This window comes from Salvia miltiorrhiza, chromosome 2, assembly GCF_028751815.1.
Source record: "Salvia miltiorrhiza cultivar Shanhuang (shh) chromosome 2, IMPLAD_Smil_shh, whole genome shotgun sequence".
Lineage (NCBI taxonomy): Eukaryota > Viridiplantae > Streptophyta > Magnoliopsida > Lamiales > Lamiaceae > Salvia > Salvia miltiorrhiza.
The window spans coordinates 69,128,302-69,141,177 of NC_080388.1; the positions used below are offsets into that span (position 1 = coordinate 69,128,302).

The window sequence follows — 12,876 nt, forward strand, 5'->3', positions numbered from 1 at the left end:
AAATGCTACTCCCTCCGTCCACGAAAATATGACTCAATTTGTCATTTTCGTCCGTCGATGAAAATATATGTCATAACCTATTTTTAGTAATGATTTGATCAATTTGTGGGCCCCTTACTTCACCCAATAATTTAATTAATTTTTTTTCACTTTTCTTAATTTATGACCCCTATTTTCACTCACTGAATAAATAACACAAGTTTTCTTAAAATCGGTGTCATCCTCCCTTAGGTCATAATTTTGTGGATGAAGGGAGTATTTTTTTTTTTTTGAAAAAGTTTACATGATTATTTAGTTATAGTTATTTTAAATTTAAATACATTTATGTTATAGTAGTTTTTAATGCAATTAAGGAGAAGGAAATTTGTGGAGTATTAATTTTAGTATGAATTTGTAAATAAAAATTAGTTACACATCTTAAAATTAGAATTTAAAATACAATATAGATATAGATTCATTTAATTATGTGTACGAATTATTTATTTATATAAACATATTTATTTTTATATTTTTTGTTTGTATTATTCGTATTTTCCTAATTTTTTAAAATAATTTTGGACTAATTAAATATGATTTTTAATAATAATACAGTTTGGACTTTTAAGAGCCCAAAATTGATTAATTTTGAATAGAACAAATATGACTTTTTATTTATGTTTATGTATGAAATATTTATTTATTTATTATGATGCGTAATACTCTATACCAATAATGTGTAATGCTAATTTTTATTATTAAATAATTTTCTATTGCTTAATACCTATAATTATTACATTTTATATAAAATTGAAAATTTTACATTTTTGAATAATTAATGTGGATAATTAATTTTCTTTTATAAGACATATTTGCAATTGTTTATTTAATTTGATTCTATTTAATATCTATATTTATTTATTTAAATAATCTTTTAATTTCAATACTCGCCATGCATCATATGAAATGGCGTATTAGTAATAGGTAAAGAGTTGCTTAATTATGTGCACGTGAGCGCACACATAAGTCAATTCTAAGCATCATAAATTATTTATTATTTAATTAATTTAAATTAAAAAAAATCTAATTATCTTTCAGATCACGACAAGCAATTAATTTAAAATTAAAAAAATTATAATTATCTTCAGATCACGATAAGGGAGAGCTCGCACCAATTTTTGTCATAGTTAAGAAGATAGTGGGCAATTAATTAGGTTGCATTGCTCGTGAAACTAATAATGAGTTTTAACGACATAGAAAAAGTGAATTTCTTGTCGATCAAAGATACAAATAAGCATAATCAAAGCTTAGTTCTATCGATAAATAAATAGATTTAGATCTAATTATAAAAAAATAATTAAAATAGATTTACAGTGTATTTTACATTTGGAAAAAAAATTACATAATAATTTCTTAGTCAATATTTTGATCATTTCCTAAATTTGGATAATCTAATTACTCAAAGAATCCATTGTTTATAATTTGAGATCTAGAGAGTGACATTTGTACTAATTACTCGGAAAGAATCCACGTTTGAGATGTAGAAGCTGATATTACTAAATCTGACCCTAGACACTTTCAAGGGGTGGGATTAGTCTGCCGCCAACCCCGATTACTTTCAAAAGCTCAATCCCCCAACTTTCTAGAAGATAGAAACCATGATTGGACAATAAATTTAATTATTACTTCATTCATTTTAGATAAAAAAAAATGTGTAATTAGTAGATAAAATGAATTGATGAAAAAAAAAAGAAATAAAATGAAATTTGTAAAAATAGGTATAAAGAGAGAGTAGGTGGTGAGCCAATTAGTTAATTAATTTCTTAATTATTTGCCAAAAAAATAATGGAATATTTGTATTGGGACATACCATTATATCATGAAAATTGAGCCATTTGGAATGGGGTGGAGAAAGTACATCAAATGGCAAATCTCTTAATTGTTATGATTTATTTAGCTATTTGTTTCGACAAGAAATTGTATAATGATCTCTTAAAATATATCGAAAAATGTCACTTGTTATAATTAGGGATATTAATCGGGCCAATTCATCGAATTTCGAGTCAGTTCTATCGAATTTTTGTTTAATTCAAGTGCAGTCTAATCGAGTTAACAAAATTTCGAATTAGAAATTTTCAACTCCGACTCTAAATATTTGGATTTCGGGCTAATAATTAAATATGAAATAGTACTATAGTAGAAAGAATGTGAAATAGTTGAAAATAGAGGTAGTTGATGACCACATCACGGGTTTTAATAAAAAAATGTCTAGAGTATTGATAGTGAAGAAATGATCCTACATTGCGAATATTATTAAGTAAATTGTAGGTAAATAGTGTAAGTTATAAAGATAAAATTATAAGAATTATATGTGAGATAATATCCAAAAATAGAGAATGTATAAATTTGAAAAAGGTACCGAAAATAAAAAATATACGTAAATATGAAGGACGAATTGAGTAATTTTCTTCCAACACCATTCACTTAATCGCGCTCTCCAACATATTCTAATTTGTATGTTTCTTTCAGAGAACTATATATATATGTTCTAATTTTAATAGTCTTACAAAACTTCTTCTTCTTTTTAATTATCTTTTAAAAAGTTGTATATAAAACTCCTTTTCCTACGTCAAAACGAGCATTTCCTTAAATTTCCACTGATGAATTTGTAGTCGGCTGCTAACTAACAAAATTCAATCAACTCTGATTTCAAGGGAAAAAAAGAAGGGAAGAAGCAACAAACAAAGCTCAATCATAGTAAGCAAACAACAGTTTGGAATAGACGACAAGATATATGGTAAGAGAAAAGACAGCAAATATATGCTGCCAAAATAGCAGCGCCGCCGCCTCCTTGGCGGCATATCCCCTCAAGCTCCCCACCGCCCCCAACAAAATGGCACTCGGCGTCGTGTACTGCAGCAGCACCACCAACTTATACATCTCATCCCCCACCACAAAAATCCCCAATCTATCACCCAAACTAACCACCCCGATCCCGACTAACGGGAGAACCAATAGCCTCGCGACGACGATCCCGACCGTCGTCCGAGTCCCGAGCCTTGACTCGTTAGGCCCCTCCGCCAGCATTCCACCGAGGACGAGCATCACCGACGGAACCATCGCCTCCGACATCATGGCTAGGCTGTCGGTGATGAACGCCAGCGGGGCGTCGTAGCCAAACACAACCGGTTTTAGCGACGGCACCATACCGGCGACGAGAGCCAAAACCGTCGCAAATATTGGGGGCTGAAGAATGTGACGGAATGGAGTTCTTTCAGCGACGGTTCGGATTTTCGTCACTATTCCTGGCTCCGCAAAACATTTCACTGATTTAGGGCTGCTGCAACTCGCTTCCTCCTCCAAGTCATCGTCGTGCTCCGCCGCGAAAACTCTCGCGATCAGAGGCGTTTTGCAGTGCTCCGTCGCTCTGTCCTCCAACCCGGGCCACTCCGCCTCCACGAGGAGCGGTCTAGAGAGAATGTTGGTCGGCAAATGCTCCTCAATCTCGCCCCCGATCTCCACGCCCTCGTGGAAGTCGGAGGCCGTGGGCTCCATCATGTGGTACACAAGTGTGTAGACAAGGAGCACGGCCACCCACTGCGCGAAGCTGACGTAGGCCGTGCCTTTGTTTTCACACTCGGGGCCGAAGGGGGAGCCGTCGTCGTGGCACACGGAGGCCACGATGGCGAGGGGGAGGTTGCCGGTGTTGCCGAACGCCGTCATGATGACGGTGAGCCTGAAGAACTCCGGCGGAGGACGGCAGATTCCGGCCACCAGGAGGCCCAAAACGCAGCCGGCGGCGGTGCTGATGATGACATTGAGCGGTATGAACCACCAGCGGATGAAATTGTCGACGGTTATGGTCTCGCCGAGATTGATGAAGATCATACATGGCAAGAAGAGCATGAAAACGAGCCTGCTTAGAAGCTTGAAAGCAGCTTTTGGAATGAGCTGCGTTTTGGGGTGGGCGAGGACTGATCCGATCACGGTGAGAGTGATGAGCTTCAACAGCGGAATCACCGAGTGAATTGCGTTTCCAACCCAACTTGCTTCACCACCAACTGACTCCATTGATATTCTCAAACCAAAATCCCTCAGCTGCTATATCAAATCCCAAAACATTAACACTTATGTTTTCCAAATTATGCACGTCTTTTGAAAATGTGGATTTTCGACATTTGGAGCAATCATATATCAGTTGAGCCTGGACTAAAATCTAGCTGCACCTAAAATGAAGAGCCAAACCTACAAATTCAGTATTGGAAGACAAAATATACTCACTATTCTACTATTCAATCTTTCAAATGATTAGAAAATACGTGACCTTTCAAACTTTCTATTAAAAGTATCCAACATTCATAAAATTCCAAATTGATATACAACTAATCTTCTAACATTTTAATAATTGTGTCTCTACGATTTCAAAGAAAAAAATTTATGTCTCTACGCGACATCTTCGTCCGCTGAAATCGATCTCAAGTGTCACGTTATATTTTGTTAGTACAATTTTATTTTTTTAAATTTCATTGATTGTTCAAAACAGGGGGCACGTGGAATTAATAATTATAATGATTAAGAAATTGATGTGTGTGTGTGAGAGAGAGAGAGAGAAACGGAATGCCTTCAACAAATTGAAGAGGAGAGAGATATATGGGTCAAGTAAATCCTGTAATGAGAGAGAAAGCGCGAGAGAGAGATAGAGAAGACGTAACTGAGAGGAAGTGAAGGAAGTGGTTGGCGCACGTCATCATGTATAAATGCAGTTATAGCGAGATCTTTCTGGAAATGGCATCTTCGAATTTCTTTAATAATCTTGTCTTAATTTGTCGTAATAATACGAAGTCAAAATGGATTTTAGCTAAATCAACGTACGTGGTTCACTTGTCACTCTCGAGTCTCGACATGTCTCATTTTCTTTGATTATTTATTTTTTATTATACTTTTACTTTTGTGATATATTGACCATTTAATTATAGTATTTCATGAATCACGAGTATATATGTAGTGGGTGAAAATTCGTATCTTAATTAAAATAATTTTCAATGTCTGACTAATATATGACAAAAAATCATGTATAGATAGATTTACAGTACATATGGATAAAACGTGGCAATTATTCTAAAGAAAATAGACAATTATACTGGAAAAAAATGACGATTTCTTTACCTCATACAAAAATGATGGTTATCCTAAGCTAAAAAGTGACAATTCAAATCCATCCGTAATGAAACCACCTTTTAGAGAGTTGATTGATAGAGTTATAATTTATTGTCAATCATCCCGTTTTTAAAAAAATATCTTATTATATCAATTACTCATAAATAATGGATAACATAATCTCGGGAAGTCTAAAATTGATATTATATAAATAAACGAAGGAAATGAAAAATGAGTCTAGAGTGTACAAGCAAACCAAAACAATTCTAAAATCCCCATGAAATTTCATGCCAAATTTATAGGGGATCAAAACCTTTAATAGAAAATGTCTCGGAAAAAAAAAGAGTACCAATTAATAATAAATTGATTCGGAACTCCATCTATGAATATGAAATCAGATAAATCACATGGAACCGACAATTTCTAAGTCCCTGACAACAAATTGGTGGATTCAATATGGAGACGAAACTCCAAAGTTTCAAAGCATTGTTGTGAAATATTCAATTTAACATGTTCAGCTTCGACGACTTCTGAGCATAATTGGAGTATGTTCAATTAAAGTATTAATTATTTGTTACAATTTATATCAATTTACATTTGTTTTCATAATTTATAGGTGCATGGGCAAAGAAAAGAAATCGCGTAACTATATTCAAGCTCAATTCGTCGATATGTCATATACAACAAGAGATTGAAAGACAAACACATGAAAATGAAAAACCTCTAAAGTTAGATTATTGGCCTCCGGTGATGATGAATTGTATGTTTGCAATGAGAATGAGTTGTGTGAAAATTTGAATTTCCCAAGTAGCACTAGTACTGCACAAACGAAAATAAAAATAAAAATTGAGGCCCAATTGTGTGAATGTCAAATGAGGGAACTTCAATAAAACAAGGAACAAGAAAAAGAAGAGCATAAATCCAAAATGGCAAACTTTGATTTTAATTAAACTTGAAGTTTTATTATTGTTTACTTACAATTTCACATTATGAAGTATAAATTTCATAAATAAGGAAGAGTCCGACTAGGAGGAGGAGGATGTTGATAAAATACCACAAACAAAATTAAATCTGGAGAATGACTCCGATATTTGAGTGCTTGATTGTGATTGGTGTTTATGAACACTTAATACCTTTTAATTTGATGTTTTTAAAGAATTCTAAACTATTAAATTTAGTGTTTGGCTTGCTATCAATTACTCGCCTCACATAAACAAAACGCTTAAGTTACACCTTTGGGTTTATACAAATTGTCACACACACCGCGACTCACCTGGGCTCTATGAAACATGGTTGATAAAATAAAAATACATATATTTTTTTAAAAAAATAATAAATAGTAAATGTATCTGATTACAATAATGCTGAATGCTGAATGGTTGCTCCAAATATTCAAGCTTGGGTCAAATGTTGATGACATACTTGCTTCCCCTGTCTATTTCTAACATTCTCAATTTCTAGTTTTCAACAAAACATTAACAAGATGAGCAACTAAACTTCCCTAGATTAGGTTTGACAAAATAGATATATAAATGATGAGCCATGTTGACATCCCACAATATGCGGAAGCTGTGGTCTCAGCTTGAAAACTACGCTAATATAGAGAAGACCCAAAATTTCAAGACACATCGAGAGCGATTACAAAGAGTAGAAAAACTCATAGTCTACTTCTGCAGAATGATTGCAAAGAGTAGATGAAGAAACCACATGCAAAGGCTACGATTCTTGTTTGTTTCTATTATTATGTAAGGGCAATGTAAGAAAATGTTTCACATTTTGGAAGTATGGACTACGAAAACATATGAAAGAAATTACAAGTAGATGATGAGAATAATCTCACAAAAATATCTCCAGACTCAGTATCCTTAACATGGCATATTCAATCGTCGTATGAAGAGTGAGGTGCTGCAGTGCATCCGGGATCAAAGGGATCTTCAGATCCACAGCAATGCCAATATTGGTAAACCTTTCCCGAATCAGGTGTATGCATGGTTCCACCCGTATATACACTCTCAAACTTTCTCTTAGTTTCTCCTAAGCAACATGAGGGAAAAAAGAAAAATTGCTCCGATATCAGGTATTATTAGTGCCTCATGAAGTATAAAAGTAGCAAAATATTATGGACAAAAATTTAAAGTACCCACTTTGTTAAGTTATACAGTATGTGGGAATTGGGAAATATCCTCTTTTATGAAAACATCTAGAGAATACTCATTTTTATGTGAAAGGGTAAAAAAAACTTTGGATGTGATAAACTTTGCGTGGAAATCATTGACATTATGACACTGACTGCCGAAGCAAATGGATAAGCTGTTGGGGAATGGATTTTCCGGCATGCAAATCCATTAGCCAGTCGATCAATCAGCTAACCGAAATCCATTAGTCGGTCGACCGAATAATCTATTTACCGGTCAACGGTTGACAACTAATGGATTTTCCGGCCGGCAAATTCATTTAGAGGGCCTAACCCATCTACTTTAGCAATCAGTGTCAAGTGTCAGAATGTCATTGATTTTCATACAAATTTTGTTACATTCAAAAGTCTTTTTGTCCCTTCACTTAAATATAGATATTTTCTACATAACTGCAATGAACAACTACGAGAATCTAACTAAGATTTTCAGAAGCCTAGTCAAGTAAAACTTTTAAAGCAAACTTTAAAGATTACTACAGCTTTACGTAGGAAATGTGGTTCCAAAAATGGCTAAAATGATAAGAACCGAGGCTAGAGTTAGACTCTATCTATGTAAGACAATATTATCCGCTATTGTGCATACGGACCACTCCAAGTCTCCAATTGTCTCCAACATACAACAGTCCTAACAAAGTTAAGGCAATCTCCAAGTCTCCAACATACAACAATTCTAACAAACTTAAGGCAATTGCACTGCGGCTCAGCATTCTGGCGAACTTACTCGATACTTGAGAATGAGTAAACGATCTAGTTTGAGTCACATTCAAATATCATCCAGTCGTAATGCAATGCCTCGAGTTCGTTGTATCTTGCAGATAATTGGAGTAGCCCGCCTGCACATTGGTACAATATTGTCGTACAGGGATAGAGTCTAACTCTAGGCTCGAACCTTGTCTCTTTAGACATTTTCGAAACCCCATTTCTAATGGTTCTCATCGTGGCTTAACACAAAAATGATGTGTAAGAAGCATTCAAAAGTGCAGTGTTTTTGGCAGTTGATCAAATATCTTAGCACAAAGACAAATATCCCTTTCTGTGCTCTGTTTTCTCAGGCACACTACTTTGATGGCCTATCCGCAAATTCGCACCCAAATTGAAATACCTTTTTCTTGAATAATGAATTCGTATTAATATTCTCTGTAAAGAGAGATAGTCGTGCAGCCTAAGATGGAGTTGCTTATGTCAATCAAAAGGGGCGAACACACAAATGCCACGAGAACTCATGTAAAAGTATAAAACTACTGATAACCATAAGGAGTTAAGGACTAAGCACTTAGAGAGAGAGAGAGAGAGAGAGAGAGAGAATGGACCCCCAAAATGAGCAGAATGAAAACGACAAGCGCGGGGATGGTTTTGCAGAGGATCGAACTGGCTTTTGCAATGCTTGCAAGTCCTCAAAATCTGGGTTTGGTTTTCCGAGCACTGCACCGATAATTTCCCGCCGGCGCGCCGAGAAGGATACCGAACAACATTTTCTGCAATCTCGTGTAGTGATAGCAGAGGAGATTTGTTGTTATGATGGATCGGTAAGGATGAGTTGGTGCATAACATTTGGCCAGCCATTACGCGTCTTCTTCTTCTTGACTAACAAATTTGGGAGTTCGGTTAAAAGTTTGCCCAAAAAAAGAAAAAAGATAAATAAAGCAAAAATAAAATAAAAACGTTTGTAAGTTTTTTTTTTTTTTTTGAAAAAAAAAAATTGTTTGTAAGTTCGTCAAGTGTTTATTGAGATTTTAAATAAAAGTATATACCAAAAAACAGATGAACTCGTTTGTTGATAAGAAATCGGCTTGAAAACGTACCTTAATTTTTATTGGGTTCTCGCATCCATTTCTCTCTCTCGACTTATCTTCTCGCCGAATTCCGCTTTGTAGGTCTCTGCCCAAGAAAGCAAGCCGAATTACAGATACCGGATTTAAATCGGGTTTCGCGGTTCGGATCATCCATGACCCGTATTTGATTGACCATATAAAAAGGGTTGAGCAGAATCTCGGCCCAACCCAATAAAATGGTTTTGGAAGGACAATTTGTATTTCACGCAACAATAAATTGATTAATGAATAAAAATTGAGTACTTTTATGGAATTTTTTCTTCTTCTGGTCCAACTGTTGTATTGATTGTGTTAGATGGTGTTAGACTTGTTGATGGCGGAGTGATGTCATTTGGATATGGCTATGTTTCTGTATGAAATTACGAGGTTGAATTAATCATCTAATTGTCAAATATTTGATGCTGCTACTCATCAACCCTACTGTTACTGGATGCTTGACTACATTGATTTTATACAATCACAGTTGTTTACTAGTTGCCGAATTTTAATCAACAATGTTTTCGCATTATGAATTTTGTTAAAATATATGGTGCGTTTGTTGTTGATCTGAACGAAACCTGAAGTTGCATTCGTGAATCACATGAAAATTGGTCCTTCTATTGATGGTTTTATTTCCGAAATGGTGTTAATGTCTTGGTTTAGTAACTTTTGCCTTATCTTCACTCAACAGGAAGTTAGATTATGGTGAAGTTGCTATTCTAAATTTGGCTCAGTGTAACTTCATCCAATTCTGACCTCTGGAGAATAATTTGCGGCTGAACAGCTTAGTTTTGGATCAGAAATTTGGGTACAGAATAGAATAGAATTGCAGGGATGAACTCGAGTGAACCGAGCACTGCACCCCAAGCCGAACGGTGGTACAATCTAACCCTAGGCTCCTCCTTCAGTGATCACAATCCATCAAAATTTTGCACTTTTCGCTGTGAGTACTGCTACTACTACATTCTTCACATGGATGCACAATTTTTTAAATATTTCATGTATTAAAATTTCCTAATTTCTTGTGTAAGACTCCTTCTCTTTAGTTGAACTTTGAAGGTGGTTTTCTTTCTTTTCATTGTCTAATTTTGGTAATGGAAATAATGCATAGGTACATTTGTATTTTTCTTTACTTTCAAGAGTTATGGTTGCTTAAACTATTACTGCAATAAAATGTGTTTTCTGAGAGTTCAATGTTTGAAGCTATGCATCTGATTTGGATTGTTCCCCCTTCTTTGTCAGACGAGTTCAAGCCAGCATCCATCGATAAGAATCAGCGAGGCACCCTGCACAAGAGAAAGGATAATAAGGTCTCTGTGGAGTTTCAAAATATACAACCTGGGAGGCCTAAGGTAACCTTCGAGGGCACTAGTGAGGATTGCAAGGATAATGATGCTGTTCTGTTCTTTGATGGCGAGTCTTTCCGGTTGGAGAGGTTGCACCGTGCTGTCAAGCGATTGAGGCATAATCGGATAATGGGTGAATCTGCAGGGTCAGGGTCAGGGCCAGGGGTTGCATCAGTTGGAATGGCTGATGCAAGTCTGCCACCAATTGCAAAAGGGATTAAGCATAAGCCTTTGAACAAGGAGTCATTTCCTGCTCTGTCTGTAGGTTTTTTTTTATTAACCTGCATTGATGTCTTCTTCTTGATCTTTTTAGAGTCAATTTTTTAAATTTTGAAATGGCGTTCCCTTAAGAAAATTGGCTGATTGTAGCACTCACTATAGCTCCAAAGATAATTCGCTTGAGCTGATTTTGTAGTTATTTATGATATTTTGTTGTGGATCAGGCATTTTGGGTGCCTATTTTACAGCCATTTTGGGTGGTGCCTAATTGGTTTTTATCCATATTACACGAAAAACTTTTATTCAGATTGTAGAGCAAGTATCTTGAATTGGTGAGCTATCTTGTATCTTGCTATTGGATTGAGGAATAGACTTTTTCTTTTTCCCATGATGTTTGCAGGTTGAAGTTGAACGAATTGAGATTGGAGATTTCAGAAGCTTGGGTATGTATGCTAATCCAAATACATTTAGGCTTTTTTATGCCATACCTCTATCCCAGTTTGAAAGTATTGTCAGAAAACTAGAGTTCAGCTTTACCTTTACATGCCTGTTTCTGTTTTATCTGTTTCTTTACGTCCAAGATCTAGCATCAGGTAAATCACAGATAAAAATGGTGGTAGCTCCATCAACCTGTGTTTTACATCATTTTTTAGTCGGGCAACATGTGTTTCACCTTTTTATCTTTTTCTTTCCGGAATTTATTATGCTCCTAGATGCCACAATTTTGTCTCTGAGTTGTATTTTTGATGTTTTCTGGAGTAAAGGCAGTTCTAATACACGTTATATTATTTTTAAAGAAAATAAACACTGGTGTAGTACACGTAAAGTACAATCTGATTTTTGATTTAACAATACTCTAGACTAGAGTGAGATTAACCTCCCTTAACTAGGGGTGTGCAAAAAATAGGCTATAACACTACAGTTGGTTTCTTGGTTATATGCTAAATATAGCAAATTGCATCAGCATATGATTTATTATGTTGGTCCTTGGCTTGCATGATATCAGTATTCTAGTTACACGTGTAACATAGTATTTGCGAACTTGTTTGTTCAAATCAGATGCAAGACCTATACCGGAAAAGACTGCTGAAGCGCAGCCAAGCCCGGACGAAGAAGATCTGGATATAATGAATGCAGACGAAGATGATGGAGGCACAATTGAAGTAAAAGAGCTTGATTTCGACATCAACATACCACATCAAACTGACACAGATGAGGAGATTGCTGATTTTGACGACGACGAAGCTGATAAGGGACCTAATGCTGCAGAAGCCCTGAGAGCGCAGGTTAAGGCGCAAGAAGGAGAAGGGCAGACTTCGACCTCGACCTCGAGCTCCAGTAGCAGCGGCAGCGACAGTGAGAGCAGTGATGCTGATTCTGTTACCTCCTTCTGAAAACCCCATAACTTGGGATTTCCATACACAAATCAACTTATTATTCTTTTCCAAATTAGTCACGGGGAATTGTTTATTAATTTTACAATGCATCTATCTAGCGGTCCAGCACCACCCACAAATTAGATCAATAGGGAATTTATTTAATTTTTAAAAAATAAAATAGGATTTATTATTTTAAGGTTATTAGCTCTAATTTAATACACCAATTTTGGGTAGTTTGATTTTGCACATGAACTTTGAAAGATGTAAAAAAATACATGAGCTTTAATATTGTATCAATTTTATCACTGATTCAAATTCTAGAGATTCGAACTTTCTAAAAATCTTACAATTTACGGGTTTGGAGATGCCTTATACGATATCTTTTAGAGCATCTCCAGCGCAAGGCTGGAGAGCCGGATCGGGCCAACAATCGGCTTGATTGTTTCTGATTTTAACTACGGAACAACATCCGATCACATACATAGATTTAATTAGGGTACATTGGCGTAATTGTAATTACGGTAAATTTAATTTATTCATTTTTTTTTGTATGAAATAACGTCGTTTAGCATTTATTAGTTACATCAGCTAGTTATAAATCACGTAAGACTAAAATTCCACGTATGTGCTCGGATATTGTTCCCGTGGTGAAAATAAAAAACAATTAAAAGTTCAAATATTTATAAACAATTTTTTTTGTTAGAGGTTAAAACCAGAATATGCACAACGTTTGTGATTTTACAAACATAATGTTATTTTAGATGTTAAACCAAAATATATCCAAAGTTCGTGAC

At 35.3% G+C, this 12,876-nt stretch overlaps 3 protein-coding genes and 1 long non-coding RNA gene across 4 annotated transcripts; 1 reads left to right on the forward strand and 3 right to left on the reverse strand.

Annotated features, from left to right (window-relative positions):
* Positions 1-2,656: 2,656 nt before the first annotated feature.
* Positions 2,657-4,834, reverse strand: LOC131008700 (protein PIN-LIKES 2-like). The gene has a single exon (XM_057935711.1). It carries the CDS (start codon positions 4,045-4,047, stop codon positions 2,725-2,727), a length of 1,323 nt encoding a protein of 440 aa, XP_057791694.1. The 5' UTR covers positions 4,048-4,834; the 3' UTR covers positions 2,657-2,724.
* Positions 4,835-6,841: 2,007 nt separating this feature from the next.
* LOC131008744 (uncharacterized) lies at positions 6,842-9,270 on the reverse strand. Its single transcript, XM_057935779.1, has 3 exons — positions 9,130-9,270; positions 8,638-8,911; positions 6,842-7,167 (listed from the first exon to the last, which is right to left on the reverse strand). Exons 1-3 carry the CDS (start codon positions 9,268-9,270, stop codon positions 7,013-7,015), a joined length of 570 nt encoding a protein of 189 aa, XP_057791762.1. The 3' UTR covers positions 6,842-7,012.
* A 118-nt stretch (positions 9,271-9,388) lies between these two features.
* Positions 9,389-12,400, forward strand: LOC131008725 (uncharacterized). The gene is made up of 5 exons (XM_057935748.1): positions 9,389-9,525; positions 9,830-10,081; positions 10,381-10,745; positions 11,104-11,146; positions 11,763-12,400. The coding sequence occupies exons 2-5, from the start codon at positions 9,973-9,975 to the stop codon at positions 12,095-12,097; spliced, it is 852 nt and encodes a 283-aa protein (XP_057791731.1). The 5' UTR covers positions 9,389-9,525; positions 9,830-9,972; the 3' UTR covers positions 12,098-12,400.
* On the reverse strand, positions 10,243-10,679 carry LOC131008772 (uncharacterized). The gene is made up of 2 exons (XR_009096348.1): positions 10,496-10,679; positions 10,243-10,424 (listed from the first exon to the last, which is right to left on the reverse strand). It is a non-coding gene; the product is annotated as an uncharacterized LOC131008772 (long non-coding RNA).
* Positions 12,401-12,876: the final 476 nt, after the last annotated feature.